Source organism: Prosopis cineraria, unplaced genomic scaffold (genome assembly GCF_029017545.1).
Source record: "Prosopis cineraria cultivar Desert tree isolate PC_DT_omini unplaced genomic scaffold, ASM2901754v1 PC3, whole genome shotgun sequence".
Lineage (NCBI taxonomy): Eukaryota > Viridiplantae > Streptophyta > Magnoliopsida > Fabales > Fabaceae > Prosopis > Prosopis cineraria.
Window position 1 is genome coordinate 31,534,226 of NW_026555334.1, and position 20,071 is coordinate 31,554,296.

Sequence of the window (20,071 nt, forward strand, 5' to 3'; positions counted from 1 at the left end):
TATTTTATTAGTTTCAAAAATTGAAACTAATATTTATAAATAATATGTTATTTATAGATTGTATTATTGGTGAAAATTATGGTAGGAGAGAAATTGTAAGGAATAATTTATTGAAAAAGCCACAAAGGTAACCATGCTTTTAATTTATGATTAGTGTTACTTCATGTTAATTGGGTGATTATTGAGAAAATTATGAATTTTGTAATATTGTATAATTGTGCAATATTATTATGAATTTGTTTGATTATTGTGGGAGGTGTTGGGAGACTTACTATTATTGTTGTAGTTATGTGCCACGTGGTACGCCCCTATTGGAGCTCAATAGGTGGCTTGTAAGGGCTTGGGCTAATTTACCTTTGGCCGGGTAATTTAGCACCGAGTGAGGGCTACGGCTCGAGGTTAATGGAGGGATATAAGGATGGTTGTTTGTGTGTATTGTAATATTTCTTATATTTGTTAGAATTATATTATTTTTAATTCTCACTTAATAAGCACACACTTAACTGTTGGTATATACTATCATAAATTGGCTTTGATTACTGAGACTTTTGAGTCTCATTATGTGGTTAACAATTTTCAGGAGAAGAGCCACAAGTGACACGTAGAGGAGTCCTAGAGGCTTAGTGGCATAGATCCACTGTCTCTTTTGGGTATTTGATTTATGATTTATAATGTGTTATATTGCCCATATTAGGGCTTTTTGTTTATTAACAATTATATGAATATATAAATGTAATCATGCCTTTCAAACTATTTCTATTTTTGATAGATTTTGAATGACTGTAATTTTAATATTTGGTTAAAATGGCATGATTATGAAGCCAAATAACTGGCTTGTGTTGAAAATTGACTAAATTATTTATTTTTCTTGTTGGGAGTATAAGGATGGACAAATGTGATTTAGTTTACTTGTTGGGAGTATAAGGATTGACAAATGTGATTCAGCCTAATGGCATTTGGGAGGTAAATATTTATCTGAAATGTTATATTGTGTGAGTTGAAGCCAATTATAAAATATTTTATATTGAAATTATTGATATAAAAATGTGTTGGGTGGCTATAACACAACTATGGTTAAGTTAAGTTATTTAAAAAAAAAAATTTGGTGTGTAACATATTTCCTTTTCTTAGAGGAAAACGTGACCCACATGAAATCATGGTATTATTTTTATTTAAAGAATAGACTTATGTAATTATTTTTATATATTTAATACATTTTTATTTAATTAAATTATGATAAGTGAACTTTAATACATCAATAATATTAATAACAAAATTTTCTTATAAAATATTTATGTGTCTTAATTTAATTATAAACAAATATTAAGTATATAAAATTAAATATATAATTTTTGTTACTTACTTCATGTCTTAAAAGATAATAATGCCCCCATCTTCAAAACCCCCTCTCTTCCCTCATTTCTAACCCTTTTCCACCGCGGCTCTCCCTCACTTCAGATTAGCAGACTTCGGAGTTCAGTTTGGAGTTCAGACAGTTCGCGACTTCGCGTCTTTAGTCTTCGCGATTCTAGAGCTCCGAGCCTCGGACCGCGAGTCCGTCATTCCTCCGTCGTTTGCCTCCCCATTCCCCAATCGACTTCTCGCCTCTCGGCATTTCCTTCGACTTCGAGGTTCAAGGTACAGAATTCGAGCCATATTGAGTTAGTTTGGTGCTGTCATATTGAGTGTAGTTTTTCTATTCTATGTAAAATTTGACAGCTTTTTCTGTTCTATATGTATATATATATATTGAATTGTGTAATCTTGCATAATGGGATTCGTCTTTCGGTTGACTGAACAAATAAGGAAATTGCTTTGTGGTGTATTTATTCATCTCATATTTATCATTGAGTGTTCAAAGAGACAGATTTATGGTTGCTGATTAATTAAACAGAGAAATAAATTGCCGATGCCTTCTGGATATCGTTTAATTGATCCTTTTATTTCACTTGAGCTTTGTGAAATTGCCGAGGCCTTGCCATTTGTAATATGAATTACCTGTACCTTTCTTTAAATTATGGCGGGAGCATATGTTGTTTGCAACATGGCTGAATCATGCAAGGTTCACGAAAAAGTAAATTCCCAGATTTTGTCTGGCCTTTTGGCCTTTGTTAAAATCATGGATGCTCTGGCGTTGGAGGGCTTGATTTGGAATCTTTTTCCCAAGAAGATGTTGATAGTTACAGTGCTAATATATTTTAGGAAACTCATGCTTGGCTTAATTAGGATCCACCAATTTTTAACAAGTCATGAACTTATGAACATAATGTTATGCTTGTTTAAGTTGTTTCGTATGTTGTATTGTATTGCCTTGTTCCTTTGTAATATGTTGACTACTTGACTTGTTACTTTCATTGATTTTGTATTTAGTGAAAGTCTATAACTGTAACCACCTTACACGTAGTGAAATTCTACAATGGTAAATGCAATAAACTGATAATAAAGAAATACCTTTTCATCTACTTGCTACAACATTTAACTTGTAATCCAAAAGGGGTTTAATACTTATTCTACTCTCATTTTCAAGATGACAATGAGCAGAGGCAGTCATGTGAAGGAAATTAAATAAATTGTCATTCTCGTATTCACATATAGATATATAATAAAATTTATAACCAGCCTGGTTCACCCTAAAGAAAATCTATACCATCAATGGCAGAATCTCCCTTTAAGACACATAAAATTTTGGAGTCGATACAGGATTAACAAGACCAGCATCAATGAGGAAATTATTAAATTGGCAGAAATATATAGGTGTGATGATACCCAGTTAAGATTATAGCATCTCATTTCCAAATACAGAGCTAGTTTCATGCCATATCTTTGGTTCAAAACTGTATAAATCCAATATCACTTAGTATCCAACATCATTATACAATGAATTTATTTAGTGAGGTTTATCCTTGCCTCTTAATAGTATCTTGGGTTCCCTGAAAAATGTGATATAACTTATCAGTTAATTGGTAGAAAAGTGCATTCGAGTGTTACATTAAATATATTCTAGTTTATAACCATTCAATCTAGAGCTCCCTTTCCCTCTTGCTTTTTAGTTCTTGTGAGATATAGTTTGTAGAGTTGTCCAAATTGTATCATTGAAACTCTCTAGCCTGGGGTGACCTTTACTGTATCGCCAAAAAAACATCATATAATCTAATGTGACAAACAACGAATGTGATGGCTTTAGCCTATTCTACTTATGATTCCACTAATCAGAACATGATGCACTGAAGAGGCTGTATTAATTGCAATTCACAAATTATTGCCATATCAACGGGGTCATACTTTGCTGACATTGATTCTTTTGTCTTGTTTCAGGTTACAAACATGCCATGGGTGGAGAGAGTACCTCTTATTTTTACTCCAGAGTCTGATCTGATGGTCTAAGCCTGACATATCCGTCCATTAATGGTGTTTTTTTTTCTTATCTTTTCTCTTACATTTACAATTTGAATTCATAGGAGAATTCTATGGTGGATTTGGAAATTTCTGGCTATTTGTTTTCTCCATAATCTCAATATGTTTTCTCTTAACATTATTGCTGCCTTCTATTTGTTAACTTGTTTGTGGTCAATTATCCTAAACTTAGACCATGTTTCTTGTCTTCTGAGATCCAAGTTCGCTTTCAACTGATAAATAACTAAGAGGGAAAAAAAGCTCTCTTGGTTTTTCTTGAAACAAAATAAAATATTTACTTTTAGCTAGTTGATTGAAGTTAGAAAAAAATGTATTTGTGTTTTAACCTATCATGACAAGTTACATGGATGCTTGGCCAGTTAATGAGCTTGAACCCCCCCCCCCCAAACGTTTTTTTGAATCCTTGGTTTCTCTTGTCAGTGTTATCAGATAGGGGATTTGCCTATCGCTTCAGCCTGAGTATTTTGCTTGATGGGGTATCTCAGGGTGATTAGTGACAAAGTTTGATCCATATAATGCATGGAAGACAGTTGGTATTGGTGTTAACTACTGATTGTAAGAGAGTGATACATTTTAAGGAGGCAACGTGAATTATTGAAGGGCACCAACAGATATTCTCATCAAGGTTTTCTGCCGGACAATGATCTTTTCTTCAATGATAGGAGTTACCTAGAGTGTTCTTCATTAATGGTGGCATAAAGTTACAATGATATGGCTGAATTGCTTATTATTATGTTAGGGTAAAGATAGAGGAATGCAATGAAGAAAAACTCAAATTATGTATGTAAGCGGATTTTTTTTTTTAATATGGAAAGTAAAATGGAAAAGAAAAGAGAACAAAAAATCAGTATAAAAATAATACTACCTCTATCCCAAATTACAAGACATTTTTGGGGCAGATTTAGCGTCCCAAAATGTAAAACACTTTGGTAAAAATAAAGTTTCATTAATGATGTTTCTTTTTCAATATTATCCTTTTTATATTTTCTCTCCTTTTAATATTCTTTTACAAATGGAGTATGAAATGGATGGTATTTTTAAAATTTTATGTTTTTGTTTTAAAAAAGTAAGGTTGTAAAGTATATTTAATGAGCTTTATTGCTATGTGTGATTTTATCTAAAAGTGTCTTATAATTTGGAACAGAGGGAGTATTTGATATACATAAAAAAGGGATAAACATTTTGAAATAACATTTGATGAGATAAAAATTGAAGAAAAATGAACATATATTTTTTATTTTTGAGGGGGCGCTTAGAAAACTCATAAAAGAAACAATAGAAGAACGAACCTAGAGAAGAATTGGATTTCAGATTTTCTAAAATTTTCAGTCTGGGAACAAAGTTGAGGAGTGGAGACATGAAGGTTGTTGATGATTTTGTTTAGGGAAGAAGAGAGTAATAAAGGTCAAGCCTTGTCATTTTAGAAATGAAGGAACACAAATTTATCCAAATAAAATCACATACTTTTATTTTTTGGAAGAAAAAGAAAAATGCAAGAATCTGAGCCACTATTAACTGGACAGGCAAAAAATATCAGCCATTCTATCCTTTCCAAGTAATGGAAGTGAAGTCTTTTCTCACCTCTTCGTGCCCCATCTACCCCATCTCATCTGCAAAATCAAGTCGTTCACTGGTTTCCTCTCTTAAGAATGATTCCGAGAGTTCTCCAGAGCGCAAGGTATTCTTCCTCTTCTGTTTATACGCTTGTGCTTGAGACGAGTGGTTTCCTTTCATCTTTTAGCATTGTCAAATATCAAATTTGCAAAGCATGCCCTTGCCCTTTCCCTTGCTAAACCTGTTAATTTTTCAAGATGAAACCATCTGAAGACCAGTGGTCACTAAGTATTAGCTTTAACTGAAAATAGAAAGTATTTTGAATCTAAATTTATGCCATTTTAAGTTTGTATTTGATCACATTTTTTAATCATTGATTGGCCCTCTGTGAGTCCTGATGTCTGGTACTAACGCAATCCAGTTATGTTATAGTTTGCTTCTTCAATAACATCTTCCACTGGGTGGAAATTGTATTTTTTTTTCCTTTTTGGTTTGTAGAAGAGCTTTATTTATACTTGAGTCTGGCAGAGCTAGAAAATGTGCTGTACCACCATTCCGTCTTGTATGGAGCGAAAAATTGGGTCTTGTATGTGTCTATGAGAAAAGGCAAGTCACGCTTGCTATTAGACTTATATTAACAACCACAGTTTGGTGCTTATGCCAATGCCATTTTCTTTTGTTTGTGCTTGAAGGAGATGATCTGGCGGCGGAAGCAACCAGGTCGTTTTAGGAGTAGGGATGGCAATGTAGATTGCCCTTCTTTGCGGGAAAAGTCAAGTAGGAAAAGAATGTCTCAGCAACCTGAAGGGCTTTCACATGAAATGGCCGTGGATGGTTTTCTGCCTAAATTGCCTACTCTATGTGCATTAATGCTTTATTATGCAGATAATGGCCTCTTTCCTCAAGCACAGGCTATATGGAGCCAACTCATAAATAGTTCTTTTGTGCCTAGTCTTCAATTAATTTCAAAATTATTTGATGCCTATGGGAAACATGAGCGTTTTGATGAAGTGATGAAGGTACTGCAATATACGAATTCAAGGAAATTCGAGATACTACCAGATGTTTACTCATTGGCTATCACTTGCTTTGGAAAAGGAGGCCAACTGAAACTGATGGACGATACATTGAAGGAAATGGTTTCAAGGGGCTTCTATATTGGTGCTTTGACTGGTAATACCTTTCTTAAGTACTATAGTATTTTTGGTTCTTTGGAACAGATGGAAAATGTATATGGCCGCCTTAAGAGATCTAGAATTTTAATAGAGAAGGAAGCAATCAGGTCAATGGCCTTAGCATATATGAAGGAGAAGAAGTTCTACGAATTGGGTGAGTTCGTGAGAGATGTTGGTCTTGGCAGGAAGAATGAGGGGAACCTTTTATGGAACCTTCTGTTACTTTCATATGCCGCTAATTTTAAAATGAAAAGCTTGCAGAGAGAATTTTTGAGAATGATTGAAGCTGGATTCTGCCCTGATGTGACAACTTTTAATATTCGTGCTCTAGCTTTTTCAAGAATGCAATTATTCTGGGACCTCCATCTTAGTATTGAGCATATGATGCATGAAAATGTCGTTCCTGATCTCGTGACTTATGGCTGTGTTGTTGATGCATACTTGGATAGAAGAATTGGAAAAAACTTGGACTTTGCTCTGAATAAAATGAACCCAGATGATTATCCCCAGGTATCAACCGATCCATTTGTGTTCGAGGCCTTGGGTAAAGGGGACTTTCACTTGAGCTCAGAAGCATTTCTGGAATTCAAGACACAAAGGCAATGGACTTACAGGGATCTGATATTAAAATATCTTAGGAAACACTTTAGAAGAAATCAGATATTTTGGAACTACTGACTAATCAGCAAAATGATTGTGCCTGTTTGTCTATGTATTATAACTTCGCGTTGCTAGTATTCTTCTTCCGTCTTTTGTAGGGCAACCTGGGATCCGGAGCCATTTATTTATTGAACAAAATGAAGTACGGTGGGTAATTGTCTCTCTAGGATATCTTTACTGTGTTTTGGGAAGAAACGCCCCTAATTAATGAAAAGGGTCCCTCTTTCCAGATTTTGCAAAATTTGTAGGTATATAAATGAATAATTTGTTACACCGGCGCATTTTAATTTTTTTTTTTATTTGTCGCTAATAGGTCCCGTAAGCTGTGACGTGGGACTATGGTTCATAACGTCAGCCTTCATATCATGTTTCATGAGGGCCTTGTGATAATAATTAATATTTGGAAGATATATTGATAAGAAGAAAATTTTCTAGAAGGCTGAATCGGCTATAAAGAATTTAGAAAATGTCATGGTTGGTTCTGTAATGCACATATTAAATGCCACATCCCGGCACTACTAGTAGAATAAAGAGGGAAACAAAATAAAAATACGCGCATCATAAGATCATAAATGCCCCTTTTTTCAACTCACTCTTGACAGTTGACTCTGCTTTAGATCTGAATTTTATTTTTCGTTCTCCCTTTGAAATTAAAATATAATGTAAGGGATACTCCTTCAGAGCTGCTGAGGATTGGCTTTTGTTTTCGATTCGCGAATTCTGACCATTCATGTTGGCTTTAGAAAAGCAAATAACCAGAAGCAAACGGTCCCCTATGGCCCTATCCTATCCGCAGAAGTTAAGCGGGAGAGAGGAGACTGAATGAACAGTAAAGAAATGGAAATACTTTATCTCTTGTGCTCCATCTTCTCTACTCTCCTCACTTCTCTCCTTCTCTCTATCCTCCTTCCCTTTCAGACCTTTCTGCGTCGGTTCCGGCATTCTTCCTCTGCCACTGCTCTATCTCCGCCCGTTTCTCTCTACCAAGGCACTGTCTGGCACCAACGCCGGCGTCCCGTCCACCACTCCTTCCACTACAATGTTCGCTACGCCCTCTTTGACCTTGACCATTCCCCTCACCCGCCGCCCGATCACCTCTCTGCAGATGAAGCCCGCCAAATTACAGATACCACTGGCCCCATGTACTCTCTTTCGCTGATCTATTGGACCCGTATAACGTTTCATTTTACCTTAAGTTTGTTTTCAACTTCTTTGGAATGCGCCTTACTCTGTTTTTTCTGCAGTTGTTACTGTTCCCACGTTGGATTAACGAATTTGATTAATTATTTTGAGGTTTTCATTTGCAATTGTTTCTTGCTGAATCAATCCATGCAGTTTGCTCTTGACAATACCTCCGAGTGTGGGATATGACCAAAATCCCCTGAGTTTGTATTATTGTTATGATGTTGAAGGTTCTTCTAGACGTTTGAAGAAGTGCATTGCTGAGGTGCATGCTTACGTGCTCTCTTTCTCAATTTAAAAGACTTCTCTATATTATACTTCAGGATTTGTACTATGTGTAATTATTGTGGTACATAATGTTCATGACAACATATAATTGTTATACATGACATCATTTGCGTGGACTGTCCTTACATTTTAACAATGTGGTGGGTTCTTTGGAGAATGTGACGTAATTTATCAATTAATTGATAGAAAAGTAGTTATGTAATATATGTTAAATGTGTAGTAGTGAGATGCAGTTTATAGAGTTGATCACACTAGATGGTTCAAAACACTGATCTGAGGTTACGCTTACTGTACACCCAAAAAACTTCTATCATCTCATGTGATAAACAATAAAGATGTATGGCTTTAACCTACTCTATTCATGATTTCACTATTCATAATATGTAGTGAAGAGGCTATATGCCTGTATTAGTTGCAGCTCACAAATTATCACTCGGGTCATACTTTGTTGACAGTAATGCTTGTTTCTTGTTTCAGGTTACCAACACGCCATGGGGGGAGAGGGTATCTTTTATTTTTAATCCCGAGTCTGATCTGGTGGCCAAAGCCTTACATGTCAGTCCATTTATGGTATGCTTTCTAAGCTTTGGCATTTGTAATTTCAAATTACATCATAGTTTTTTGGTGGATTGGGAAATTGTTGGTTACTTACTTGGTATCTCTGTAATCTCAATATCTTTTTCTTTTTTTTTTTAATTTTATTTTATAGCTGCGTGCTATTCAGTAACTTTTGTTCGCACTTTGCAGTCATCAACATCCCAAACTTAAACTATCTTTGTAGTCTGCTGATATCCAGATTCTTTTTCCACCGATGAATGACTAGAGAAAACACCTCTCTTGGTGTTTCTTGAAACAGAACATTCACTTTCTAAGGGAGTGAAATGGGAATAGAAGTGAGTTCATGCATTACCCAAGGAACAATTTACATATATGATGAGATACATACCAAATTTAGTTACAGACTTGGTTAGAGACTAACTCAACAAATTTGAAGCTAAAGAAAACTAGCCATTCTCTTTTGAATCACCCACCATGACCTTTCAGGGTGAGTTATAGATCAGTGTTTGGCCAGATAATGAGGTTAAAGTTTTCTTCCTGTTTGAACCCTTGAGTTCTCTTGTTCATGTTTGGCCAGATAGGTGAATGCTACTTATTGCTTCAGCCAGAGTATTCTGCTTGATGTTATGTCAAGGTGGTTAGAAACAAATTTTGATCCATACAATTCATGGAATTTCCAGTTTGAAATTTCATTTAGTATTTTGATTGGAAAAGAATGATATCGTATGTATGTTTGTATGTATGCATGTATCGGAGGGATAGCCTTTCCTTAAAGTTGACTGGGCTTGGGAATATTAGCCTTGGTCTACATTCTGCCAGGTCTTGGGTTTAGGGGCAGACGGGAGTTATTGAAGAGCATTAACTGATATTATCATTAAGGTTTTGCAACAAACAAAATATTAATGATCTTCGCATCCAAGGATACGAAGAACGGTCTCCAGAAAATGCAGAGCATAGAGTTATGATTGATGATATGGCTGAATATATAATGTTAGGGAAATATAGAGAAATGAAGCTTCAGGATAAAAGGAAGACTTTAGATTGATAGATGAACCTTCGTGTACATGCACTAAATGTCTCATTCATCTCTTGGTTTATCTATTATATTTGTTAGTTAATACTCAATATTATTGTAAGCATATCCCCGATTCATCTCTTCAGAAATGTTTTATCTCTTACTGTTATTGTAAGCATATCCCCAATTTATTGTAGGATATGCTTGGAAGTTGGAAGATTAGAGCAAGTGATCCTGGAGACTATTTAACTGTCGCAATCTCAGTTCATCACCCAGAGCTTGGGTGCTACTTTACGGCCTCTCTAAAAGCCAAAAAATTGGGCTCATTATCGGAGCCTGATCATTCAGTTTTCTTCTGGCTGATGCCTCATAAAGTTGCAGTGTGGATATATTGGCATGTAAGTGACATAACTCATCTTTCTGTTACCTAGCTTTCATGTATTTATTGCAAATCCGGTCTGCACGGTTTTCAGGTCTAAAAACATAAAAACAAATTGACAGCCATGTTGAGAGGAATCTTCATCTGAGAAGTGAGAAGGTCCGCGCTGAAAAGGTCATTTAGGGTATGTTAGGGAGTTGGGTTGGGAGAGGAATCATTAGATGAAATCTAAGGTAAGAAAAGAAAGGGAAGGAAATTGAGGTTAGATAATGGTGCCCCTCTCCCATTATTGAAATTTAACAGAAGGGGATAAAGGGTTATTTCTTTTTCTTTTTCTTGATTGAATCGTAGGGCCTGTTTGGTTTCTATTTTTATTTTTTGATTTTAAAAACTATTTTGTAATATAGTTTCCTGAATTGTTATTTAAAACAAAATAAAATAAAAATTCGTTTGGTTATGTTAATTTAAAAAAAGTTTTAGAATTAAAAAACAAAACTGATAGTGATTATTATGGAGAGTTAATGACGATGATTTATGATAAAAATTGGTCAACATAATTGTAATTTTCAATAATTAAATGTAATATATTTTAAAAATAAGAAAAATAAAACGAAAACAAGTTGAAGTTGTTTCTATTTTTTTTTTAAACAAAAAAATGAAAACAATTTGCAAACAAGTAAATGGAAAACACTTAACCAAGCAAGTTTTAAATTTTTTCTGTTTTCAAAAACAAAAAACAGTTTTTAAAAATAGAAAACAAGCAGGCTCATAATATCTTAAATTTTGCTTTCTGCAGGCCCTGAAACTGTGGTGGAAAAATGTGCGGTTTGTCCAGCACCCTCGGTATACGGATCCCAGATACAGGGAAGAAGCTTTAATGCGTGACCAAAAACTTCAATGCTGTGGCACAGTGGTATCTAATGGTGAAAATGAACACATTCAACAAAGAGGAACAGACCAGGGTAACTTGGCTGATATAAATTCTAGTAATCGGTGGTTCAAATGGAGGGATGCTAAGTGGCCGTGGTCGTGAACATGGATAATGAGCTTTTGTTGTCTATGTATAATTCATTAATTTGCATTGCCTGGATATCTTTTGAATACTTCAATTTCCAACGGTTTCCTATTGTTCCTTGTGCTGCTACGCTGGTGAATGAAATTTGGTGCGTTGATGAACACGATTATGATGTAACAATGTTGATGATGAAGATGATAATTCTGTTGATTAAAATTTGAGAAGTAGGGTGGTGTTTATGTTGCTGTAATCTGATGGAAACGGCAAGAAACATCCTACTTGGGTGTGAACATTAGCAGCAAATATCATCAACAAGGTCCTTCTTTGGACATTCCACATTTCATTCACTTTCGAAGTTGTTTCTGTTCACTGCACGATGTAGTTCTGTTACAGGAGGATATTTAATTCGATCGCAGGTCTTGTGCCGTCCGTGTCTTTTGTGGTTGAGGTGGTGCACACGGCAATGCTTCCTTATCAGAACTATGTCGTTTCACTTTATGTTCCACAGTGAATTTTATTTGTTGAACATTTTGTGGTTACCACTTGCCAGTTGAACTCGCGTGAATTCATCTTCCTCTCAAGCAATTCCATTTGGCAAACTGAAAATGTACGCGTGTACACCCAGAACATGTACAGTAAAATTTGGAACTAAGCGCAAAAATAACTGTACGTGAATCTTGCTAGGTTGTTGAGTGACGCGTTGATCCAAAACTGATTGTTGATAAATCTGTCGTGGTCTTCTCGTGATTTGGTGAGACTAGAGATGTCACACACGCCCTTTATTATGAAAAGAAAAAACAGGACTTTCGTGTAAACCGCAAGCGTATAAAAATTACTTTTTTTTCTTTTACCTTGAATAATTAGAGTTACAAAATTGACAGTTGCCAATTTGGATAATAAATCTCACAAAGTGAGAACTCTCTCTCTCTCTCTCTCTCTCTCTCTCTCTATATATATATATATATCCAACAAAAGGTTGTTTGGTTTAAAAATTGTCTATCATAAAACCCCGTCTGAAATATATTTAAAATTACTGTATGAAAATTTGAGTCACCTTACCTAATCAAATCGTTACATTAGTATCTAGACTAATTTAATAGAATATTTTGTTTATGATCAATTTAAACTTGATCATGATTTGCTTATAGTTTTAACCATAAGCCCTTAAACTAGTATCTTAACCAATTTAATAATTAGCCTTGGTTTTTTTTTTTAATATGACAAGGCAAGCAAAAGCTTGATTAGTAGTTAACAGACCTAATAAGGTTCAAGCTTAGGTTAATACAAACATCAGGAAGTTCATCAAAAACAATAGGGCATTCCTCCTCCAACTCAGCTATTTTGGCCAGAACGTCGGCAACCTACAGACATGACCTGCGAGCGCAGTGCAAAGTAACATCCCGGGCTTCACACACAAGCATTCGTTGTGTTTTGGATATCATAATTAGTGAAAAGAAGAAGATTTGGAATTTGCATTTTCAAGCAGGCTGGTGAACCGTTCTACTGATCTGATACTCAAGCGGCGCCGCATTGACCCTTCATGCTTTTTTTGCTTTTTGGTTGGCTCAAATCTCTTCACATGTTGGTTCCATTAATTTTATAGACATTTTATATTTTTTTTGAAATCTAAATTTACTCCTCTCAATTGGAAATGCTCCTTCCAAAATATAACGTAAGATATTTTTTAAAAATCTTACCTAATTCAAAATATAAAGTATTGGATAACTTTTATATTTATTTGCCCAACTATACCCCTCCTTTATTTATCACTCTTTTTTAAAAATTATGCTTTTGAATTTTAATTATTATTATCAAGAATCTTATATAGAGTTATTTAATGATAACATACATAAAAAAGTGTGGATATTTTTAAAAATTTAAAATTTAAACTAACATTATTTATAAATAATTAATTTGTTAATTATTATCTATATTGTGGTTCGAAAGAAATAAGACATGTTTCCTTAATATCTTTTAAATCAATCGATGGTCTTTTACTGAGAAATCATTTTGTGGGAAAATATTAAATTAGCAACAAAGTGTTATAAAAGTTGTTGTTAGTAATTGCATAGCAAAATAATTTTTTTTTAAAAAAAGTTTTCTTTTAATGGATGCATAGGATTTGATAGTGATTAGATTAATTATGGAGCATGTGAAATTTAATTTTGAATCAATAACGTTAATGCTTATCTAAAACCAACCGCCATTTCTATACCAATTTAATGATGTCATGTAAGATTCTGAAATCTTGTATAAATTTCTTTTGATTTCTCCGTAACAGAATTAGAATATTGAGCCACGGAATTCTCATGGAATACGCCAAGAATCAGTGGACCACCAAAATGCGCGTGTGATGATTGCAGAGATGGTCCAGAAACAGAGACCAAAAAAAAAAACCAAAAACCAAATAGAAGAAAAAGACCCGTGCTATGTGTGGGTGGCTGGATTTTAGCCACGTGTCTACTGCTAGTCACTGCCACGTTATTTCGAAACCACGGCTCCTTGTGGGGGCGATCCTCCACTGCGCGCCCCACGGTAACAAATGTTTGCGCTCCTTGATTCCAAATTAATGCTTGTAATACTGACGATATTATTGACGAAGCTTTAGGACGTTTTGGTACGACAAAAGCACAAAAAGTAAGGGCTTCGTTTAACTTTAATAACATATCAATAAATAATAAAAAAAGTCACAATAAAAATTTTTTTAGGGATTAAGCTCTAAAGCTATCCCACTCCCCAGTCCCCATATCATATGAATAATGATAAATAATTATTATTTTTATTCAAAGATAATAGATGGTTTTGACTCAAACATGCCTTTAATGTAATCGAGGTTAGGTTTAGCCAAAAAAATTAATCTCTCATAATAAATTATTTTTTTTGATGAGTTATTTTTATTATAAATATTTTTTTATTAGAAGCAACTTTGTTTAAAATACTATTGAGTATTAAATTTAAATATTTTTTTTGATTTTGTTTAGACATAATCCCCATTGATATCCCATGGAATTTTTATTCAATCATAATGAACTATGATAGACTCCAGAGACAGATCGTGCACAGTGAACTGGACAAAATGGAGGGTCCACTTTTTTTAACCCGCTCTTGTTCACACCAAAAATAAATCATTTTCCCCCGTGTTTTTTACTCCCAACAAAAATGGATACGGTATCAGAGTTTGGTGGGACGAGCATCTACTGTATAGCTAAAGTGGGAAGAAACAAGGGACGTTCATGGATATAGTAGATATTATAAAACCAAACTAATCAAACTGTTTAATATTTATTATATTTTATATTATAGTTAGTTTGTTATATTTATTAATAATATATTGTTATATATTAATAATAATTTTTTTATAAATTTTTAAATTTAAATTTTTTTAATAATAAATTTTTTATATATTAATATGAATTGATTATGTTCTCAAATTTTTAAAAGTTCAATTTTCAGGTGCAATGTTTTTCAAGCTAATTTATCCAAGGAATAAAGACTCGTGGAAATGGTGTTGGGATAAAGATGAGGCCTCACTGACAAATCGCAAAAAGGGGTTGTGTGCTGTACAAGAGTCAAACGCAAACATTTCAATGTATCATCACATCAGTCATCAGCCCCTTTTGCAAACACAATACTATTCGTTTTTCAATATTTTTTATTATATTCTTTGTACTTTTTAAGAGCACATGACTGTGTTTGGCTCATTTTGGGTCCGATGAAAGCGTAAGAAAGAGTCCCTGCGGAGCCAACTCAGTACATCATTGTGACATGCCATATGTAGGATACACAAGTTGGCAATTAAAAGATTTAAGGTGATCTCTACATTTTTTGTAACATTTATTACAAATAAAATAAAATGATGCAGATCGCTCTATAAAGAAAAGTTAAAATCTTCACACATAAATGTATAAGTCATAAATTACATTATTTTAACATCCTTTTTAAACCACGCAAGTGCATATCAGCATATGTATTTTAAGACAATTGATTGTGGATGCTAAAACTAACAGTATAATTTTTTTTTATCAACTAACCGTGTAGAATTTAATTTCCATAAACTTCTAAATAACAATTGATTGAATACATGATATTGCGTGCCAGGGGAATATTTTGCTATAAATACATGCTGCCATGACTAATGACTTATTTATTTGTGCCTTCGCGAATCGGTATTTAAAATCACATGGCTTAATTAATTTAGGATTAAAGCTTGTCAGATTGTCACAGCTCACAAATTTCTTCTAATAAGCCGTGCCGTCAAATGCTAATTATTCAGCAAAGTCTCTGCTGATTCGGATATCTGTCAAGATCAGATTTTCTCGTGCATTTTTTATTTTTTTTAATTATTATTAATACCAACAACTTAATTTTAAATTTAAAATCACGTGTTCTGATTTATTTTGACAAAAATACATTAGGTATCTAAAATTAAACATTTAACTCCTCTCTCATAAAATAATGTATCAGGCATCATTGAATGCATTGTTTATAAGCTAAAGTATTTGGCCGGAAAAAAAAAGAGACTAATTACTTGAGTGTTTGCCCACTAATCGTCCCAGTTACCCCGGCCACTATTAACAAAACACTCTTTCTTAATAAAGATCATTAAGATCATGTTTGATACATTAGAATTGGGTTTAAAAGAAATGAAATTGAAATTAGAATCATGCTTTCAATAGTTTGGTATGCATGAATCCAATTCTTTATGGATTTCAATTCTGTCAAAATATTCAGAATTCAATTTCATCTCCATCATGATGGAATTGCCAAAATTCCATGGAATTGTCATAAATGTCCTACATACATACTCCATCATGATGGTTGAGTTTTTTATTTTTTTATAAGGGCATTTTGATCTTTATCTATTTTAAATATATATATTTATTAATATTATATTCAGATTTCATCTTCATACTAAACATATATTTATAACTCAATTCTATTTTGATTCCAATTCTAATTTTAATTCTAGTTCCGATTTCAATTTCAATTCCGATTCCATCAAAAACTCTTCCATCATACCAAACAAGGCCTAAGGCATCTCTTGTGACTCATCCATTGCAAAGGCATCACCAATAATACATGTCTTTAGAAGTTAAGGCTCTTAGTGCTGGTTGGTAAACGGATGGCGAGCGCACGTATCATCTTTAATCTGAATTTTAATTTAGAGGCATTCAATTATAATTTAATATACGATAGTTTCACACCACAAATATTTCAACCAAACACGATGATTAATTGTGCGAATTAACGATAATTAGGGGTTTTAACGCCAATCGGCCTTGTTTCTTGCTGGTGAGTGTTATGCTTTCATTGGTCAATTCCATGAGTTCGATTCAGCACTCACATACACACCAACATATTTAATTTATGTTCTCATTTAAAAATTAAAATCCTGATGTTCAATTAAGCTTCCTATGGGAGGGAAACCTGGACTTTCCTGGAAGTGTTGTTCGGTTAGTAATTTCTTGAGCAGGACCGAATTAAATTCTACGTAATTTCCTTCCATCATCCAAACTAAATGAGAAAAAAAAATATTTCTCTAAAAAATAATTGTAACTTCCTATGAAATAGGAAATTAACCTAACAACTTATATATTATTTTCTCTCTTTCTATTTATAAATTATTTTTAATATGTTTTATTAAAATTAAAAAATTTTTTAAACCTCATTAATTTTGTCTTCACATTTAATAAATTTCTTCATCTATCCTTTAATACAAAACAGAAGAATTATTTTTAATAATTTTTTCTAATATTTAATAAGAGTAAAAAGTAAATATAAATATAAAAAAATAGTGAAGTGCCCTTTAAGTAAGATCAAAATCAATTTTTGTTGTTGCCCTAAAAGTAGAATTAGAGGAATAACTTGCTAGGAAACTTCCTTGCGGGAAATATAAGAACATCCAACAATTGACAAGGGATGTAAAAGGAAGCTGTTTTTTTCAACATTAAATTAGGTTTGTTGGCCAAAAAAATATATATATATGTTTGCATTGTTAGTAATGAGTAACTCGGGTTAAATGAAACATAAAAATAATCAAAAGATGAGGACGTCGTTAACTTTTTTTGAATTGAATGAATCCGAATAATGGAAATTTTATTTGGAGCAAGAGCCTAGAATGCGGTGGCTTCTGGCAAAAAAAAAAAAAAAAAAAAAAAAGCACGAGTGGCACGGGGAGGAATAGTTAACTCAAACCCATATTTGAAATCATTCCCATGAATTTCGGTTCGTCCAAGCAAACCACCTGAGATATTAAAGTAATTAAACACGATTATTTCATTTTTCAAAAGAAACGTCAATAGTAAGAGTCGAACTCGAACCAAACCCAAGTGGCCAAATCAGATTCCCTGTGATTCAGTTACGACTTTAATTTCTAACTCAATTATGGTTAACAGTAGATGCCATATTATACTTATTTAAGTTAAAGCATATTTTTAACCCTCTATTTCGCACAATATTTTATTTAAATTTTTTAATTTTATAAAGTATCGTTTTAGTTTTTTAAACCTAATACTGTTAAATTTATTTTAATAAATTTTTACATTAAATTTTTAAATATTAAAAAAATATTTTTAAATATTGACAATGACATATTAAATTTAATTTTTTAAAATAACAATGATTAATAAAAAATAATTATTTAAAATTAAAAATGTTAGAATTAAATGACTAAAAAGATACTGTATAAAATTGAAGATTTAAATTGAAATTTTATACTTTCTTTATTTAAAAATGTAAATCATTTTTATCCAAATCTCATTTTTTAATAAAATAGTGACCTACTTTTTGACTCATCATATTTACCTCTATTAAATATCTTATAGCAAATATAAAATTATTCATCAATAGTGTACTTTTAAAAAAATTACAATGATTACACCTCAAAAAATTAAAAATATTTTACACTTTTAAATATTTAATTTCTCAAAAAATATTTTATATTTTTGAATGGAGGGAGTATAAAGTTAAATGATTAAAAATATACCTTATTATACTACTTTAAAAAATTGAATGGACAACTTACACAATGAATAAAATTTAAGTTTTATGATATTAAATTTAAAATTTAAAGAATAATTTATTTATTTATCTTTTAATAAATAATACCCAACCGTTTAAATTTAAGTCGGTAAATGCAATCACTTTATTTTATTTTTGGGATCAGCAGCTGGTCGCTCGTGCGTAATCATATTCACACTCCCTCTGTCCCTTTCTACGGCTATGAAGATGAAGCATTATAAAATCTTTTTAGACACATCTGCTATTAGTGACTTTTCCCAACTGTTAATAAATTATTTAACTATTAGTACACTTGATTTAAGGATGAAGGCAGTACGTTTTTTTTTTTGGAAGATAAATAATACTCCCTCTAGGCCTTATGATATATGTCATCAAATTTTTTTTTGGTAACAATAAACTTTTTTCACCTCTTATTAAATTTTTTCATTAATGAAATTTTTGTAGAGCTTCTCACTCATCTTTTCATAAATATGAATAAAATTAAAAATTCATTAAATTTTTAGATAAAATCAATAATTTTTTTAATTTCAGTATACTATATTAAATTTATAAATGCAATGGGAGAAAGTAACTTGTAATTATATGGTAGAAAGAAGTAATTGATGAGAGAGAATTAGTCAAAATGTTAGGATGATAAGGTATTAAAAATTAAACCCAATTGAATGGATCCAATAGAAAAAGTATTCATTCTGTCTTAAATTATAAAATATTTTTAAATAAAATTTTATATATCAATAATTTTTATTAAATACACTTAAAAATTTTATTTTTTAAAATAAAAATGTAAAATTTTAAAAATATTTTTCATTTAATAACCTTAAATTCACACTTAATTAATATTAAATAAAAAAAGTGTAATATTGAAATAAATTTATTTAATAAAATTTTAATTTTTTAAAAATATAAAATATTTTAAGATGATAAATTTTTTTTAAAAATATTTTATAATTTAAAATAGAGGAAACATCGGTGAGATTATTCCAACGGGATGTATTCATGCACCCTCACATTTTGTTTCCAGTTTTACCCTCTCATCCATGGACTACATTCTTTCTCCACTGCGTCTGCGTCCTTGTCTGTCTTTCCCCAACCTTTGCTGACTAGCAACAGTCCTCATTCGACCCTGAACCATCAATTTTACATGAAATTCATATACACTCCATTTAAAAATATAATATATTTTTTTAAAAAATTATATATTTAAAAATATAAAATTTTTTTATTTTTTAAAATATAATTATTGTCTTTTTTAAAAAATATTTTTATTAATAATAAATTTATATTTATTATAAGATATTTAATAAAAATAAATGTAAAAAAGATAAAATTAGTTAAAAAGTTAGTCACTATTAAGGGAGCATCTTTTTTTGTCTGGCAAATTATATGATTTGTTGTTATTAAAGAAATTTTCAATTAGAAAATAATAATGACAATTAGTATACAATGCTGCGCGTATAATGTTATCCTCCAAATCAACGTTCACTCCGTACGTCGAGTAAAAAATGAAAAAAAAAATATTAAGATCTAAAAATTGCAGTGATTGTTTAAAAACATATTTTTTCTTTTCATGCGGGAGAGATAATGCCTTAAATATTTTTGAAAAAAATTATAATAACTTCTATGATATTCAAGCCTATTGAAATTATACGCAAAAATTAAAGATTAAAAAGAATAAAAACTTACAAGAAACTTAAAAATATTGTGAAATAAATTGCATGAAATATAAAAAAATTAGATACAGACGTGATTCATGAATAGCGAGTCACTTCCGATAAGTTTTATTTTGGGATTGAAATGGATGATCTTGAAAA

The 20,071-nt window shown here is 32.0% G+C and overlaps 2 protein-coding genes across 8 annotated transcripts; both read left to right on the top strand.

The window, feature by feature from the left end:
- The first annotated feature begins 1,393 nt into the window (after positions 1-1,393).
- On the top strand, positions 1,394-7,044 carry LOC129305317 (pentatricopeptide repeat-containing protein At3g42630). Of its 6 annotated transcripts, XM_054945360.1 has the most exons (5): positions 1,394-1,638; positions 3,316-3,408; positions 3,835-4,039; positions 4,938-5,092; positions 5,661-7,044. In XM_054945360.1, exons 4-5 carry the CDS (start codon positions 4,973-4,975, stop codon positions 6,819-6,821), a joined length of 1,281 nt encoding a protein of 426 aa, XP_054801335.1. In that variant the 5' UTR covers positions 1,394-1,638; positions 3,316-3,408; positions 3,835-4,039; positions 4,938-4,972; the 3' UTR covers positions 6,822-7,044. The 6 variants fall into 6 exon arrangements, with proteins under 6 accessions (XP_054801335.1, XP_054801334.1, XP_054801336.1 ...); XM_054945359.1 differs by having other exon boundaries at positions 3,835-5,092; XM_054945361.1 differs by having other exon boundaries at positions 3,900-5,092.
- Positions 7,045-7,199: 155 nt separating this feature from the next.
- Positions 7,200-11,583, top strand: LOC129305319 (uncharacterized). Of its 2 annotated transcripts, XR_008591978.1 has the most exons (6): positions 7,200-7,945; positions 8,139-8,250; positions 8,751-8,843; positions 10,044-10,244; positions 10,320-10,458; positions 11,022-11,156. XR_008591978.1 is itself a non-coding variant. In XM_054945365.1 (5 exons), the coding sequence occupies exons 1-5, from the start codon at positions 7,626-7,628 to the stop codon at positions 11,256-11,258; spliced, it is 963 nt and encodes a 320-aa protein (XP_054801340.1). In that variant the 5' UTR covers positions 7,356-7,625; the 3' UTR covers positions 11,259-11,583. The 2 variants fall into 2 exon arrangements, 1 of the variants encoding a protein (XP_054801340.1); XM_054945365.1 differs by lacking the exon at positions 10,320-10,458 and having other exon boundaries at positions 7,356-7,945; positions 11,022-11,583.
- Positions 11,584-20,071: the final 8,488 nt, after the last annotated feature.